Consider the following 19258-nt stretch of genomic DNA (forward strand, 5'->3'; position numbering starts at 1 on the left):
TGAAAAAGTCTGCTCACTCATACCTCTTATCCCCTTTATTGTAGTGAAATGACACGCGTAATATTAACTTGTTTCGAAAAGGTCATCGTTTCAAGGTTAGGGTAGCGCTACTTATAAAGAGATTGGCTCAATAGCCGTACGTATAAGTCGGTGGCGCGGTGCATGTGCATCGGTTGACGCATCGCATCGCGGTTGAATCTCCACATAGCGCGGGCGGCATGTATGTAAAGCGCGTAAGTACATAAGACATGGATCGATGCCGGAGTCGGCACCCGTCCCGTTCCCTTGCCCACCTCTTAGTCTTTTGATAATCATTCCAATAAACACAGAATATATTTTACGCGCCACGTTTTACGGTTTTGAGATGCTGGAAAAATACAGCGATTTTTGACAGATATAGAGAGATTTTTTTGGGGTTTTGCAGTTTCTATTTGCTGGATTGGATACATTTTGTCGTTTGGCGAAGGCGCAAATTTATTGTGAATAATTGGCGCTTAGCAGAGTTACATCTATCTTCAAAATATATGTGACGTTCCACGGGAAAAGGTACCTTATGAGGGTTTCTAGTTTCGGAGATATTAAATGTTTTGTAAAGAGGTGAAAAAATGCTCAATTTTTTTTTTATTGTGTGATCTGAAACCTTAATGCGTAACGTTTGTTTACCTGTTTTTATTTTTGTTATAAGTTAGTTATAAGCCTAGTAATGTCGTCTCAGAGTTTAGTAGAAAAGGTACCTTATGGAAAAAAGATTGAAAATTCCCAAAAAAACTAGTCAATACGGGAAAAGAAGTTTGGTAGAGAACTGTATTAGCATTCTGCAAAACTAATTTGATAATTTCAGTTCTGGTTGGGGCGCCTCGCAAATATTATAACCGTACATAGACCGACATCACAAATCCAAGTAGACTGCTATTATACCAAAGCTACTCTCGTCAAGTCTTTCTTAACTAGAATAATCTTCATTTGGTTTGGTCGCATGCAGTAAATCAGCCATTGGTTTGCTGAAAAATGCCAATACCCGACGCATTACCTTATGGAATATCTGAGGTCATTGAACCTCAATGCCTCTTATCTTCAATAGCAACCGAAATATATTATTGATAAGAAAAAGACGATTTATACCATCTTAACCCCAAAATATTATTAGTTTATCCTAACTGTTCCATCATCATCATGCCTCATCATGTAACTTGACCACAAGGTACCTTTTCATTACATACAAATTATTGGTCTTTTTTAAGATTATTATGACGAAGAACTAATTAAATTGGGGGCAGTTTAATGTAAATTAATATTTTCTATTCATAAAAGATAAACTATAATATGATTGATATTTTGTAGTGATGTATTATTAGATTTATTTCCATAAGGTACCTTTTCGTAAATGTATGGAGCAAATACTGTTATTGTTATGTAAGTTTAAAGTGGCATAAGGGGTTAAATATAGTATTTAGTTGGGGTTTTAGGATTTATTTCATTTGAATGACAGAATTTCTTTCATATGTGCTCAGAAAAATTGATTGTGTGTCACATTAAAAGTAAAAATATTCAATTTTGTGATTTTATATGAAAAAGTCAGAAAATACATTTTCACCTCTAAATCGGTATTGTTTTTTGCTTAAACTGTCTGTCAGTGTCGTTTTCTAATAGATAAAATTTAAATCTTGAGAGCTCATTGCAATGAATCGTGAAAATGAAATAAAACTTTATTTTCAAGAGATTGGTTAGTATACACATAAATCAGTCGATATCAAAAGTTTCTATTTGCATTACAGAACAAGTCGCAATATTTTTTTAATCTCAGATATATAAGGCATTATTATTTGTAGTCAACTATGTAACTTACTTCAGGAACATAGTTTTTTAGGCGGCTAAACTTAAAACTTCTCTATCGTAAAGTTGCTCATTTCACAACATTATTTTCAAAAAATCATATCTCTGTAACTACGCAACCTAGAAGGTTGATCTTTTGTGTTATCGATAGCTTATTTATTGTAGATTACTGGGGTATGCATAACTCCATACCCGCCATAAGGTACCTTTGACCGTGGGACGTCACATATACTTATGATTTTTTGTTATGTTTTGGGGAAGGGAAGCGAAGCGAAGTAAGTAATGTTAATGTTCTTTCTTGTATTCGATGACTAATTATAATTACTTTAAGTCTCACTAACCAAACCAGAAAAAAATGGACGATTGTCTTTCATGCGTTTTGAAAAGATTCATTGAACAGTATTGAAAGAATTGAAACCATTTATGATGTAATGTTTAGATATTAAATTATATCATACGAGTATAACTGATTAAGATTTTAAGATAATTCAGTTATATTACACAAAATTTAGTTATAACAAATGTAGGTATATAATTAAATCGAATTCAAAGGATATATCAAAAGCTAGAGCGGCGTATGAATCTCGTCTTATTTGGTTCCAGCGTATTTCCAGTCGATGTCAGTGGCTTACTAAGAATGTGTAGATAGTGTTTATATTAGAACTGGCCGGCGGGCCGAGCCGAGGTGTCCAATAGTGCGGCTAGCCATGGACAGCGCTGCGTTGTTGCCACGTTTACGTACTAAGTATGTGCGTTCAGGCAATTGATTCGCATTGTGGATTGCGCTGGCGCTATGCAGAACTGGGCGCTGCTCTACGAGTCGAGTGAAACCCGGCCCGCTCGAGGTCAACGAACTGTTCATGTTCATTTCGCTGCATCCGCTGCAAATACGCGGCGCATCGCTGCCACCACCAATTCTAACCACTCGATGCACCACTTTTTCATCCAGCAAATTGAAAAAGTCGTCCGCACTACAGAGAAACTGTACCAGCGAGGTTGACTTAGCAATAGAAAGTCTACATGCATCATAATGAGTGCGTTCAATACGATGCTAACGTCGCAATCTAACGGTATGAAGGGAAATTGTACCCGATCGCTGTTTGAAACGAATGATAATTTATCGGAGTTTGCGAGCGTCGATTATACGGCTGTTGGTTACACAATCCGGTTTTGTTTCTGGACTCGCCCTCGAACAGGAGATGTGCGGTGGCTGCGGCATTTTTCGCGGACGCTATCGATCGAACGCGCCGGATCGCAATTCGCAACCCTTTGTGGTGGTAGCCTCACCTCACCCACCCTTGCCTCACTTATTCAAGAGCCACGCTAATGATCCCGACATCTCGACTAAACCACGCCTCTACAATCGACTTTTCTTTAAGTAATCAAGTTTCCTTATTTCCACTTTGCGGTTACCTCACCACGCCCGCACTCGCCATAGCTAGGAGTGTACATGATTGCAAAGAGATCAGTAACTATAAGTTAAGTGCTAATATTATTTGCGGCTTCGAGTTAAAGCTTTACTCAAGACTACCGACTGACTGACGCCTATATATTGAAGCATAATACCTGTAGTCTGTAGTCGACGATTAGTTGCCTGGCAATTGGGCTATGCCGGGATTACGAGCATGAAAGCATGTTAAGTTTTCTGTACCGGCATATTCCTAGGTAGGTAGATGTGGTTTTGAAAGGCAGGCAGTATTGACGACCGTGCGTTAGCAGAAATGAGGCGGCCAAGGCGGCCCTATAGTCGCCGCCGCGGCAATGGGCTCAACATTCGCCCGAGGGAACTGGTTTGACGACGCGTTTTTTTGTCATCTCGCTACTGCAAAAATGTAAACGGGTACGGGAATGGCTCGGCAAATCTTAGTTAATCGTCGTATTTAAGAGAAACTTAGGCGTAGTAAACAAATCGAGATGATAATAATGTAGGCGAAGTGATGTTTCTAACAAGCTGGGAAAGGAGGGGTAGAAAAATCCTTTAGTGTCGACATCGGGTCGAGGGAGGAGCTGAGTGTTTAGGGGGTGAGCGGGGTGGTGGGAGGAAGTTATATAGTGACGCGATCACGTGTACATTTTGCAGCCTGTATTGATCGTGTCGTCTTTTTCTTGTTGTTAAATGCGGTAGCCCTGCGTGATTTCCGACAATTTACAGACCACTCGTACTAAATTTGTCGGACTGTGAAAATATTCGAATTATTTATTAAACTGAAACCGCCCTTGCTAACTGAAATAAGGCATTATTATTTTTCAGCTAACTCGACTTGTATTTTGTCACTTAACGAGCCATGAAGGCAAACCTTGTATTATACTCGTGCTGATAGATTGATCTTTTAAGTAGCTCATCAACAATTGACAGCTCTTAATTGGCAACTTTACAATGGGGCTTACACGTTGACTGGTACAATTCCGCAATAAGTCCTTTGCTCGTGCCATATTGGTCTCGTCAGATACTCCCACGCTTTGTTCAATTTGTTTCTTCAAGTCTGTTAATATAACTGTTATGTATGCCTCGTCTCTACATAAGGCTCTACCTAAAGGTGATACTTTGATACAGTTATGTAGACGAATTACCTGCTCAGATCTACATACTTTAACATTCAAAAATGTCTCTGATGAAAGTTTAGGATAGCATTGAAGCGGGTTGTGTGTCGTTATAATATCGTTAGGTTAACAATCGCTTAGAATGTGGTCATTAGCGAGGTTCTCTGGATACGGCTGCGTTGCGTTCACACGCCGGGCCGACTGTCAGAAAAAACGGAGAGAGTTTAGCATGGTTTAGTGGAGGTGAACGAGATGTGTGATGTAGTGTGTGCGCTCTATTTCGGTCGCGGTGGCGCACTCGGCGGCTAATCGCCGCGTCACGTGACGGCTCCGGAAGGACGGGGGGTGAGGGCTCGCGAGCGGGCGGGGTGTTGGAATGCAGTCACCACCGCCCGGTGCAGAGCTCTGCTCGACGATTGATCGTCAACCTGCTCCGACCGAATCCATGCTCTACATGTAAAACAATACCCCCACTACCTAACTCTCCACCTATTATTATTGACAGTGATACCCCTCAAGTCTAATTAAAACGATCAATTTAAAGACACCGTTCAAATTTACGTAACCTCTGTTAAAAATTTGCAAATAAGCGGTGACCCTGAAAGTTGCCTGCTGAAAGTTATTGCTACTTTACTTCGTTATGCAAAAACTATAGGCACTTATAACGAAATCTAGCAACAGTTTCAGTTGGAAATAGAACATTGTGTTAAAAATAAAATATAGTAATTGGACTGAAATATTTGGGAACGAAAAAGTAGGTCTTCCTGTTTCGTGAATTTCATGAACGTAGAGACTGCAAATACTTGAGTGTTATTTTGGGTTGAGGATGAGGGATCACTGGTTGGGTTTGTATTATTATTTAATTGTGATGGGAGTTAGGATGTAATCGTCAGCGGCTACAGGCAGTAATTGCAGCGCGCGGATTGCAGGCGGCCCCCCGCCCGTCGCACCCCGCGCTCGAGCGCCGTAAGTAAACAGTCTGGTGTTTATCCGCGTCTCACTCGCACCGACCGCGTCGCGTCGCGCCTCCGAGCCACTCTGAGGTGCACTCGCTGTTCCTATTATTTTCGTGACGGGTATTGCGCCGAAGCCGATTCCCGCATCCTCGCCCCGAGACGCGAGGTCCGGTCTCGCGCGGAGGCGGCGACGGCCGTTCGCATCGCGCGCCAGTCCGCGCCCGAGGTCGACCGTCGGTTCGCGCCTATCAAACGTTTTGTTCGCTCGTCGCCGGTGTTCGAAAAATGAAAATGCGCCTCGTTCCGGGAAACGTAACCAGAGCGGATCACGGCGGTTGACGGGTAGTCGCTACTTGTTTATCGGACGGGTGTTGGTGACAGTGAGCGGATTGTGTTTTGGCGTGCCGATGCTACACGTGAATGTGGATGCGGTGCGGAGAGGTGTTGGAAGATGCATTTCAAGGAGGCGTTCACGATGAACGATCGTCCGAGCGAGCGCGGCCGCCGCAACTCCCGCTGCAAGGGTGGGTTTCGGTGGACGGCCGCGGTCCGTCTGCCTGCTGCTGTCACTCGCCTAACCAGCACGCGTCACCATAACACAAACACAACACCACGCGTCACACACGCCTACACTACACCGCACACCGTCACATAAACACCATGCGCGCGTTGCTTGTTTCCAACTTTAGCCTTCTAATCAGACCCTAAACATCAATTGCATAGAAAGCATAACCTTTTATTGATGGGCGTGCATTGATACGTGTGTGTGAACGGCGAGCGATACGCTGGTTCCATCCGAATAAACATATACTCGCGATCAGCTGTTCCGTCTGACACGGCACTTATACACCGTTTGTTATGTTATTAGATATCATGACAGGCATAACTTGATACTAATACGTCGCAGTAGTCATTATTTAACAGATTTTTAATAATTAAATATCCTTTTGAGTGATCAGGTATTTGACGGATCTTTAGCTTTGTAGTTTATTTAATTGAAAAGGTACTATAACCGGTTTTCCAAAAGGTCGAGTCTTGCTGGAAGCGGTGAATTTTCCAATTTTCCTTTAATATCAAAATAAAATCTAATGTTAGTGGCAAACATTTGGATATCCGACTGGTAAAGGAAAGTTTCTGGGTGTGGACTTTTATGTTTGTTTACATGATATTAATAAGTTTAATAACAGATAAAAAATACAGTTGTAGAGAAAGGCCTAAAGTAGTAGTTGGCAACTGCCACCTGATTGTGCGTTTCCCTCCGTTATGCCCTATTTACACCAGCTTAGCATGAGAGAGTGCAGTTCGTTAAACATTCATGATTAGTGCTTACAGCTCTCCATTAACCATCCTTAATAATGATGTAGTATGTACTCCTGCTTACTAATTACTTTTTTAGTGCTTTATTTCTTACATGATTTTTTGATCTAGCCTCATTGTTTTAATATATAATTAAAGTTAAATCATGCAAAACATCTCGTTGGCCCAGAACTCAAAATACCACACGTACTTAATTAGGGTTAACAAATGTTACAACCGAGGGTTATAAAACTTTTAAACGACGAACATGCCAATAAATAATACATACGTTGTCGACAATAGAGAAGTGACGAGTGAATTGTGACGTCCACGGGTAAAGGTACCTTATGATAGTTGGCGCTTACGTCGCGTCGCGTAGCACCTTATTAGTAAGTAAGTAAGTAAGTATTTATTTGCAAAGAATAAGTAGGTACAATAGTGTCTTAGGTGGTAAGTGACAATTGGTTGCTTATTCTGCTATTTGTACTATACAGGTTGTACTAGTATTGAAGGGTCGTTAATAACAGCGTAGGCGCCGACCGCCAAAAGGTACCTTTACCCGTGGAACCGTGGAACGTCACAATTTACTATCTAATTTTAAAATATGTACATCAAAAATCATACATGTAGGTACTTAAGTCATTCAGAATAATGTACAAACTCGGTTTGCCCACGACTTCGGTCTGTGTACTCCATTCATGTCGTTAGATTATGACCTGCCTACGTATTTTTTGTTAGTTATCGGAAAATGTCTACCTGGGTATCGTATCGGTCGTCCTTTAATGCATCGTGATCTCATCCACTCTTGCATTGTTATTATTATCGCTATTGTAAGAGTAATTTAAAACAACTTAAGTAGTTTGAAGAGAGTTTTTGGTATTTATAGTTCTCTTGATGCTCGTGTTCGATAAATACTGAACTTTGGAAATTTATAGCTGCGCTTGAAATCATAAATACCACGGTAATACATCCCAGTAAAGACTTTACTTGAGATGCCTATTAACATTAGTAGCGTGTTAGATCTGCTTTAAACAATGGGTTTATGTTATTTTATTTCTCAAGTAATCTGATTTATATTTTGAATATGTAACTTGTTTCCATACTTGGCGGACACTGCTTGTTTACTTACCTCATAGAGTAACAATAAGTAGTAGTAGTATAGTAATAACTTTATTGTACACAACACAGATTTACATAAAATTTACAGAAATAAAGGTACAAAGGCGAACTTATCCCTATAAGGCAGTGGTTCCTAACCTGGGGGTAATTACCCCCGTGGGGGTAAAACTGGTATTTTACGGGGGTAATAAGATAACCTAATATAACTATACAACAAACGTGCAAATTTTATTTTTTATTACCATTGGGAGGAGGGGTAAAATCAGGTTCCCTAGTTAGTCACAGGGGTGACCGAACTGAAAAGGTTAGGAAGTTAGGAACCACTGCTATAAGGGATCTCGTCCATAAAATAAGTTACCATATTCGTCGAAAAGTAAAGTTCAGTGGGTAGAGTCGGACCAACCAAGCTTATTAAACTCTTCATGGCATTTGCAACGACAAAGTGTGGTCATGTCATTATTAATAAATAATAATAATAAATAATAAATATATAATAATCTATATCCCCACGCAAGCCTATCAAAAGACCGGGATTTATAGGCCCGTGATATCTAAGGAGATACAAGTAATAATAAATAATAAATATTATGGGGACATTCTTACACAAATTGACTAAGCCCCACGGTAAGCTCAAGAAGGCTTGTGTTGTGGGTACTCAGACAACGATATATATAATATATAAATACTTAAATACATAGAAAACAACCATGACTCAGGAACAAATATCTGTATCAAATAAATGCCCTTACCAGGATTCGAACCCGGGACCATCGGCTTCATAGGCAGGGTCACTACCCACTAGGCCAGACCGGTCGTCAATGACGTCAATCAAATTATTCATGTCAAATTTGTACGAAAAAGTGACGTTTATAACCTCACTTTGTTCCAAGTCGATGCAAAGTTGGCTTGCTTTAATAAAGATTTTGCGGCGGTTGCACTAAACCATCTGTAATTAGTAATTAGTTTGTTAAAATTTTATAGTATGGAAAATTTGGAGTTTTGAAATAGGTCTTGGATCACCATTTTAGCATTCGATCTTGGTGGTGATACGTAGCTGATTGAAAATCGTTTTAAAACTTTTACTTTTGAAATAAAAATAAGAATAAGATAGTTTTTCACATCACCTATTCGAAAAAGGGCTTTTTCTTCCCCGCTAGGAGGGATCAAAAGTGGCACTTTTCTTCCCTGCTAGGAGGGATCAAAGTTGTACTTTTCTGTTCTAGGACACGATTTTTTCTTTCTTGCATACTATTTTTTTTTTGGTCAAATAATACATATTTTGGAACTAACAATTTCCTCATAGTTGATGTGAAAAGCACTATGTGTTACATGGTATCAAAATTATTTCGTCTTGGGCGTTAACACTTGAAACCCTCATTACGCTCAGGATTCTACTTTAGAATCCATCGCTTCATTCAGGATTCAATGTACGCCCTTGACGGAAATATATCAATTTGATTCCTTGTAACACAAACTACTATTCATCGTAGCATCTAAACTCTCAAAAATGACGTCCATGAATACATCCCTAAGAAAATTAGAAAAGTGTTTGTTTTCCCTTGTGCCGCTCAATGTCGGCACCGTCTCGAAGTAAACGCTAGCTATAAAACCTGCGCCATAAACCAACGTATTGATTTCACTACAGTCGGGTTTCTTACTTGTCAAATTTGCGCTACATGCCTCGTGCTGTGCATACAGTCTGAACTGAATACGTATTATGCTATCCAGGCGGCTTAGCACGGTCGCGTTTTTATCCCTTGTCACCATGCCTGTCACGTTCTAACAAGTATGTAAGTGCGAAAGGGACGCGCATAGTGATAGTCGATAAAAATGGAACCGTGCTGAGCCCGCAGGACTATTTAAGCATGTTACAATACAATGCACTTGAACTGGAAATTTTTCAAATTTATTATCATACATATATTTTGTACAAATATGACTGTAAACTTCAATTTTAGTAATTCAATATTACTATAGTTGTCTCCTGGGTCACTTTTGAAGTCTGTTATGGATGTATATACTTTATGTGCGAGTTTACATCTATATTATTTATGTATGTGTATAAGTAAAGTTTTCGTTTTAATGAAAGTAATTCAATAAACTTTTTCTCCGCACCAATCGTGTATAAATATAGTATCTCTGTTTGGCCCAGTAGACTGAGGTAGAGAATGCCATATGGCATTAAGTCCTCCATTTGTACATTATTGTTTATATTTTGTGTAGTAGAGTACAAAAAATATATAAATATGAGTTGCTCTTCTGTGAAGGAAAATATCGCGAGGAAACCGGACTCATCCTAATAATCATGTTTTTCCTCCGTGTTCAAAGGTCAAATGGCTGTTGCTATTGTAAAAACCAGGGCCTACGTTAATGTTTGTGATTTGGTTGCCAATAACACAGATCCATGACTCCCAAAGGATGTAAGCGGAAAAGCTTTAAGATAGTAGGTAATAGGGCAAGTTATAGGTGATCACTAGATTAGGTTCACCGACAACACGGACAGGTTTAAAGGGGCCCACAGATTACCAGTTCGCCGGACGATATAGGCCTGTCAGTTAAACGCAAAATGTGACAGTTCCGAACAACTGACAGGCTGATATCGTCCGGTGAACTGGTAATCTGGTTGCGAAATTTGGCATAGGAAATAAACATGAATAGTACAAAAATGTTGTCTTGTAGATTTGATAGGATAGGTAGGTAGGTAGTATTTAAATACATATGCTGCTTTTATTGACCGAGCGTTAGCGGAGGTCTCCGTTTCAGCTGAAGCAAAAATGCTTTCGTATGTCCGGATGTTCGCCTTTACAGTCCGCAATTCTCAACCTATACTCGTGAAATTGTGTCAGCGGGTTTGATGATTAGATAATTAACACGTTCACTGTCCGTGCCCCGTATATGGATCACGGCAAGCCTCTATTACAAAGCCGTAAGGTTTTAACAATTCAGATTGGGACAGTGAATGTGTTAATAAATATAATTTTATTGTAGATTTCGCTTTTAATTATTTTTTTTCAAAATGGCGGAGCCAAACGTTTAAGCAATGCTCGCGAGGCCTACAGCTCACAGAGCCACTAGTACATATCGGGTTTGATGTGTGCTTTTCGAAACGATTATTTGCAGCACAATTAATTAACATAAACATCATTATATTATACAAAAACACCCACGTCTGATCAAATGCTTTGTGTTTTATCCTCGTTTTTGTTGAGAATAAAGGCGTCATATCCCGTGAAAAGCGTAGAAGCAGTACCTACTCGTCGACGACAGTCATTCGTTGTTGGCTAGGGCATAGGCTTCTGAGGGATGCGGGGCGGGGGGGATGGAGGTGAGATCATAGTGGCGAGTGGCCCGGGGAGGCGATCGATATGTACATTGAACATATACATACGTATACCTACATAATCGTAGGTACCTACCTAACTCTCAACTCGACTGTCTGCTCCAGATACTGCGCCAAAACCCCGGCCCCTCCGCCCGCGACCCGCATTCGCAATTCTTTCTTTACATTATTTCACTAACACACCTAAAATATAAGAATTCGTTCATTATAGCCGCTAACATCGGTTGTATCGACAAAGGAGCAGAAGATTTTTCGACTGATTTGTATTTTACAAGCTTTTTTTCACTTGTAAATTAGACAGAACAGAAAAGACCTCAAAATATTAATTTCAATACCAAACGCGACCCTAAAGTCAATATCTTCTGAACATATATTCAGGAACTTAATTTCAAACCATTTTCATTGATTTTAACGTTAGGAAAATAATTTCGCTCGTTGTTACCTTTATTTATATTTTCGCATATAATAGGTATAACATAATGTTTTTATAAAGTCATTTCTGTATGACGGAATACACAACCTTATAAATAACCTTTCAGAATATGCTAAACATTACGTAATCACTCAATGCATTTTAGTAGTTGTTGACACGTTATCGCTATTGTCAACTTACGTACAGCGCTAAAAAACTACAAACATGAAGTATAATATAAGGTTATAATGTAGATAAACACCTCCAGGTAAGGTGAGTGCAGTTAGTTACTGTAGAAATCTTATTAGTAATTAATAATTAAGTATACATAGTTTACACAGTGCACGAAAACGAGACCGTTATATCACTATGAAGAAAGGTGACTTTTCTAACAATACAATAGGTAGTATTATTTATTACAATTCACGTACTAGGTATATCGCAAAATATTTGCATTGGACCGCTTTGAGCATAGGTTTAGTACCAACGTTACTGCCTTCGTCCTAACCTAAGCTAGAAGTTCCAAATTGACGCCCACAGCCTATATATTATGACACGTTAATTTACCTTTTTTATTTCATTCATTGAATATATACAACATATACATAGCCATAGCAACAAAAGCTAAGCAAATTTGTCAGGATTTTAGACCCGATTTTTAATTTGTTGTCGAATCTTTTTTCGGTATTGGTAATAATGATTAATTAGTCAGTTTGAAGACCTACTCCTTCGGGCGGAATATAGAAAATCTCATTGTGTTCCAAACAAGTGTAGGTTCCCGTTAAGTTACGAAAATACCATACGATTTCGTAACAGAGGAAAAGTTCAGAGGAAATTACGCATTTATCGAAGTTGAACAAAAACAAAAAATCAACAGCAAATAAAAAAAACCTTCGTTATCGATGAAAATTCCAATTAATGTTAAGTGTGTATTTGTTATTAAAATCGAACACATATCAGGTTTGGAAAGCACAACGACGATTTGTTGATTTTTAGAGAATGATTTCTTAATTCACCTCAGCTTGGAAGGAACGTTTTCTTGTCTTAAACTTACTTTGCTTATCGGTCAGTTTTATACAAACAGTAGATAAGTATGTTTTTACTAGTCGGATTTTCCATAACACTTTGGTCACCCAGAGCTGAAGTGATAACTGTGATCAGTGTCTGTGTTCATTTGCGATCGTTTACGGAATTCCATTTGCGCTCAACACAATCAATTCGATTGTTTAACGCAAAACTGCCGTTAAAGTGCGAAAACAATGATTATTTTGTGAAAACATTGTAGCTCTGATGCGGTTAAGCCTGCCGAGTTGGTTTAACGAGTTATCGGCCTCCGTGTCAGCTTTAATAAATTATAGTGTTAATTTTATTGCCAGCGCGGAATACGCTAACAGCATGATAGTCCGATTTACACGTTCATTTTGTCATTGAAATGTAATTGCCAATCTAATTTTTATCTTAATTAATTTAAGTTTGTTATTTTTAACGTTAAAAGCTCAGACTACATTGAGTAGCACTATCACAATCATCTTATAAATGCCGAGTTGGTCATTTCCTCTCGTTAGTTAACTCTTTTATATCTGCATAAAATGATCTCATTAATTTTTATTATCAAATTTCGCATCAGTTTAATGTCAACTTATTTACGCACTACCACTACCTAACTACGCAAGCGATTTGTAATGGATTTTCATTATCAAATGTAACGTTTTTTTCATGATTAATGAATTTTCCGTCTTGTTAGAGTTAGACCAAGAAAAGTCTGCAACTATTTTGATAGCATACGCAGTGCAAGTGTTATTTATACGTCATAATTTCATAGAAGTTTGATGTTTAAAATAACAATTGCACTGCCTGTGCTATCAAAATCGTTGCAGACTTGTCTTGGTCTAACCACAGAATAAATAATAGTACTAAGTACAGAAGACTCACTCTCTAACAAAACGCGTCTGTTACGATCAGCACAGATATGGCCGCTAGGTGGCGACAGCGCCACGCGCGGCTTATGGCAAACCCCAAAATTGGGGCCGAACGGATGCACTTTTAGCTACCTGTAGCAAAGCGACGAAATCGCGGAGTGTGACACGCCTGGTCTAACTCTAAACCGTTTGACACACTTTTGACACTACACAATTAATACACACTCAGAACACACATGAAAATGGCATATTCTCAGGCAAAGAAAGTTTATTCTCCTTGGTTAATGGACAAATTGGTGAAACAGGCTAAATGCAGTTTAGATACTAACCCCCTTATTCATAAAATTTTACGGGCCTGATTTAGTTAAATTATGTTTTATCCCTTTCTAACGAATACATAAGTCAAAATGACAGACAAAGACAAACGATTATTAGTTAATTAAAAGGTTGTAGCGCGTTTATGAATAAGGGGGTTACTGTTTGCTTATTTCATCTTTTTTGTAAATTAATAATTTGTAAAAGTTAAGATCTTCGGTTTCAAATTTTTAATTGAGATTCTAAAGGGCCAATTATCTAAGTGTCCGAACTAAGTACATATCTGTCAATGTCATCATAGAATAGAAGTAATAGAACACTTTTATTTTCATAAGATGTATCAGACGTAGTTCGTTAAAATTATACTAGCGTTTAATTGTTGTTGGTAATAGTGATTTTTATTTGTTTGTATGACGAGATTGACAGTTTTTAATAGGATGACTGCTGCCTTCGAGGATGTCTGATTGTGAATGACGCAACCCGCCTTATTTGAATAATTCAAAAAACAAGGCATTTTTTAAGCAGATGGCTTAAATATACTTAGTACCATATACATGTCATGCCATCTTTGTGGGGTTTGCACCAGTTCTACGCCTGTGATTAAGATAATAGTAGAGAGGCAAAGTACCTATGTACCAGTAATTGCATTTACCGGTTCTCCTATACATACTTAATAAGTATGTCAACAGCTTTCTATATAAGTTTCTATACGTGTCTTCAGGGACTACGATAAGTATTGATTTAAAAATACAAGGCTGGGATAAGTTAGGGTAGGGAATACAAGTATTAGAACTTTCTCTACCTGACTTGCGGTAGTACCTCTTACCTTATAGAAGACATTACTTTACTTACTGTGGTACGCAAATGTCCCAACTCATCTTAGGTGCAGGCTGCATTTCCTTTTGTAATTCGGCTGAGCGGAGAAGAGATTATTTTTTTTGTTTATTTGTTTATTAGGATCACCAACAGAAGATACAATTTATATACTATAAGTAAAAGAGCACATTTATTATTGATCCCCCACTTAAGGCAATCACAGCATACATTTAGTTTAAACATTAAGTTAATCATTAAGATGTGAGAATAAATGCTATTGGTTGATTCCTGCACGTTCCTCACATCTCCGCCTCAGTGGGAAGGCAACCTTATGCTGCGTTGTAGATTATCTACTAAAGTGGCATTCTATGGAACTTGCTAACTATGTAAACAAACCGCCATATTGAAATTGTCAAAGAATGATGAATTTACTAGTGACTTTTGTTTACATAGTTAGCAAGTTCCATAGAATGACACCTTAGAGAATCTAGATGAATGATGCAAATGCGAAGTAAGCGTCAATTGCAGTGTATGCATAACATACTTATGTCCTCATTTTGTTGCAGGTGTTGGCGTCAAGATGGAGCACTTCCAGGCGGCGCTGGATCCTCGCAAGCAGGAGCTGCTGGAAGCGCGCTTCCTAGGCGCCAAGGTTAGAACTACCACCACCAATCCTCTTTATGCTCCTGGAGCATACCACCAAGCTATCACTTAAGAACGTTTACTCTTCTGAAAATGCTAGGCAGACGTTTTGTGGTCTGTTAATTTCCATTATTTGGTTTTAAAATTAAAGTGGTGTTATTCAAAACTTCAGCCAAATCTAAAGAAATTTGATATTTATATCTACTATCAATACTAATTTTGGTACATGACAATATCGTGAGAAATCCGGGCTACAGTTACAGTGATATCCAAGAATAAAAAGAGTAAATTGATAGCTATTTGAAAACATAAATATTTACCAACTCGGGTATTGCAAAATATTTGTGAGAAGGACCATGAAAATAACTTAAACTCCACTAGGTATACCATCTTATTAAATTCTTAGCTTACCTTCAAACGTCAAAATACTCTATAAAAATCAGCCCAATTGTAACAAGCCAGAAAATTTTAGTTGGACTCCTTAATGATAAGCAGGCATCGTATACTGTAATATGTGTAATAGCAGTGTTTATGTGCGTACCAAGTGTTGTCTGAGAATTCGCCGTGTTGTCCTATTCCCTAATAACATACAAAATCAAAGCTTGTTGTCAACATAGTCTATCCCAAAGAGCTCCAGTAACTACTCATCAGCAGAAACACAAAATTGCAGCATTGCTTGTGGAATAAGTCACATTACATTGTATGTGGTTTTGTGGTCTGTAAGGTATGTTTGTCTGCTCCTATGAGTGAGATGATATTCCGATCATTCAATGTGACTGCACACTAACTTTAACGGGCTCAACCGATTAAATTGTGTAAAATCTCCTACTTTTTTATATTTTCCTCATCTGGTTTATCAGTCGGTATTAAAACACTGGCTAACGTCATTCGATCATGGCCGCCTCGCGTTTACGCTTACGTGTAATAAATGAAAATGGCAGCGATTCGCGACAACACTACCCGTACGCTTGAGCAGATTGCAGATATTTGTTGTTCTTCAAGAGGTACCTATTCCATCAAACTACTTAAAGCAACGCCAACAATGAATCGGGTCATAAATTCCAAGTAAAATACATTCCATCGGTCTCGTTCCTTTCGTAAACAAGCATGACAATGAATTAGCTGGTGATAGTGATTGAGCAATCAACTCATAGAAAACCGTGATCACAATAAGTCTCAACAGTAGTTTTAGATTGTGTTGGGTTGGCCCACCTGGCTTCAACACGGCCGCTTCGAAGCATACTGCGGCGTATATACCTATGCGCGCGTATTATGCTCTCAAGCCATGTATTGCCGTTTCTCTACGTGGCATCGCTTTGGGCGAACCAATTCAAGTGCCATCTTTAATTTCATACATTTGTATTCGTTCTCGAGATAACATTTTACACTGGTCTGTCTGAGTCGACGGGCTAAGTATGCTTTGGTAATATCAGGGCAGCTTGTGATGTGGTAGATATGTAATTCCATTATGTCTCACCTCCGCCCTTCCACCCGCCAGTCATTTCCCCGTTTCGTCCTGCGTGGCGACACTTGGCCGGGGCAGGCAGGCTCAGTCAGGCTATCGGATTGTTACCACTCGCCGGCTCACGTATTTGTTATTCAAATGATCTTCGTTATTGATCACGTTTTTCTTTTGTTTTTAAAGATTTTGTCAGTATCGTGATACTTGTAATTAAAATAAAACATGGTCACCTTGAAAATAATTATCGTTTTTACGATTTTTATACCTCATTAAGCAGTAACAAATGCTAATTTGATTCGCGTTATTGATCGCTTGCATTGGTGGTTGCGATGCGAGTGGGTATGTAAGCTAGCATTTCGTCACTCGAACGACAAGATGGCGGCAGACATAAATAGTCTGCTTGCCAGCTAATATACGTTTCTGACTTATCGACCTACAAAAACTTTACTGGTAACCTGAGTTTTAAATCTGTTTTTCTAGTTTTCAACTATCATCACATTAGAATTAGGTAGGTGATGGTTTTTTATTAGATACTTTAGATAGTCATGGATTGGACAAGGGAATGATGATGAGGTTTAGCGCGGATTCGACATTATGTGACATGCCTTTAACCCAACCTATCCGTGGTTGGGTTGGGTACGACCAAAACCTATCTATTGTTTCTTTCGCTAGTGTCACGTAATACGTAGTCATGTATAAGTAATTAGGTAATGAAATACTAATGATATACTTTATGGGTAGGCGTATGAATCATGTACTGCATTTTGCAAGCGTGGACTGAGCGCAGTGACGCGTGTTTGCAGGTCAGCGCAAGGGAGATAGAAACCCAGCGGGCCCCTGATTACAAGGCGGTGAGTTATCTATTTACGTATCTACAGCCCATCTGTGGGCTAAATTTTATATTTATTTAGAAATACCTTTGACTTGTTAGGTGTGTTGCTATACGACGAACGAGGGTTTGATTGCCGTGTACTACATAGCAACAGCATGACTGACATTGAGCTTGCCTTTGAAATTAACAAATACGAAGCATCTAGTGTCCTGTTTGTACAGTAAGCTCTACTCAAGAAAAATGTAGAGCAAGAGTTTCCGACTTGTTTTTGCGTCTATAATTTTTGGCCCCTTTCCCTCCAATTTTATGGAGGTCAAGGAAAAAATGAATAGGTACGTTTGCTAGTAAAATTTATAAGTGCACACAGTGCACATCCCATGCTGATTGGGATGGGAACTCCTGTGCCCTGTTTATCAAAAGCTTGTAACTTGTAATACAAGTGGAAAGTCCCTTTCTAACAAAAGCTGTCAAAAAGGGACTTCCACTTGTATTACAAGTTACAAGCTTTTGATAAACAGGGCACTGATGTAGAGCAAGCTTGTAAGGAGTTTTTTTGTTATGTTTAAATTCATTATATTATTTGATAGAGGCACCTTACTTAGTCTACTTACCTTATTTTGATCTATCAAATATATCTTTAATATTGCTATGTGGGAAGATATTGTTAATCTACTTTTCTACGTCCCTGTGGACATAAAAGAAGTCTGCATAACATGGAGCTGGTTGTTAATATGTTACCAAGTGCCTACTTTATTTTACCAACTTCATAATGGAGCTGGAGTTTACTCGTCGAATCCAGCACGTCTCTCATCTCTATATGAGGACATTGGGGGCGAAGCAGTCGCATGAAAATGAGCCATAATCCGTTATATTGTCATTAGCTGACGTGGCTTTATTGTTACTTAGAAAATATGCGTCAAAATTTGCTACGTCCACTCGTCGAGTGTGGACGTAGCAAATGTCATGACATGATACCATACATTTATCATTTAAAGACCACCTCTATAACTCCGCTCCGCTCACCTTGATGTCGATTGCTTTTGTCAGCAAACACCCGTGTAGTCGATAGCGGTATCGATTCACCCTTGTATTATTTTTTTTTACGTTGCTCTGATTAGGTACGATGATTGCCGATGTTATCGTGACCGCTACTTTCTAGCAATAATATTTATAAATCTTGATTTATATCATAACTTGTTATAACTTATTCCATTTAGTCGAGTTTATCGCCGTGAGCTCCGTTACAACAGCCGGTATAAATAGCATATAAATAGCGCGTACAGAATAACATTCATTATCGTACGTAGGTACCTATTTGTGGCCGCGATACGTTCCCTATCGCGCTCGATATTTAATTAGGTAGGTATACGCCTCGGGTACACTTCTTTGCAAAAACATGTATGCATTTTTCGCCTCCTTCGTGCAAGTGTCCAGATAATACGGCTATTGATTTGAAATTAAAAGTTTAATTAGAACAAAGGCGTTAGATACCTAGGATACAAACAAAATTAACATAAAATACGGTCTCAATATCTCAATCAAATATACTTCTCTTATCCACAACTGATAAGTGACTCCTTTGGTATGAAAACAATACAAATTTATATGCCGCCATCGCCAATCACTAGTTACTTTGCTACCTTTAGACATCTCCTTTGGGCTTTGCTGCCAAATTTGTAGTTAACTTACGTACACCTAATACTTACATACTTACGTGTAAATAAACGACAGTTGCATGATCGATCGCTATCGGCACCTATCGGTGTGCTTGAGAA

General features: G+C 38.8%; 1 protein-coding gene across 7 annotated transcripts in view; it reads left to right on the forward strand.

Moving 5' to 3' along the window:
- Positions 1–19258, forward strand: part of LOC134793125 (serine/threonine-protein kinase tousled-like 2) — a 46695-nt gene that overhangs the window by 4242 nt on the left and 23195 nt on the right. For 4 of the 7 annotated variants that reach the window (XM_063764678.1, XM_063764673.1, XM_063764675.1 and 1 more), the window contains exons 3-4: positions 15114–15199; positions 17455–17502. In XM_063764678.1, coding sequence (XP_063620748.1) covers positions 15114–15199; positions 17455–17502 — 134 coding nt within the window. Of the gene's footprint in view, positions 1–5347; positions 5855–15113; positions 15200–17454; positions 17503–19258 lie in introns of those variants that run through there. The other 3 variants (XM_063764674.1, XM_063764677.1, XM_063764676.1) reach the window with 3 other exon arrangements.

Source organism: Cydia splendana, chromosome 8, assembly GCF_910591565.1.
Source record: "Cydia splendana chromosome 8, ilCydSple1.2, whole genome shotgun sequence".
Taxonomy (NCBI): domain Eukaryota; kingdom Metazoa; phylum Arthropoda; class Insecta; order Lepidoptera; family Tortricidae; genus Cydia; species Cydia splendana.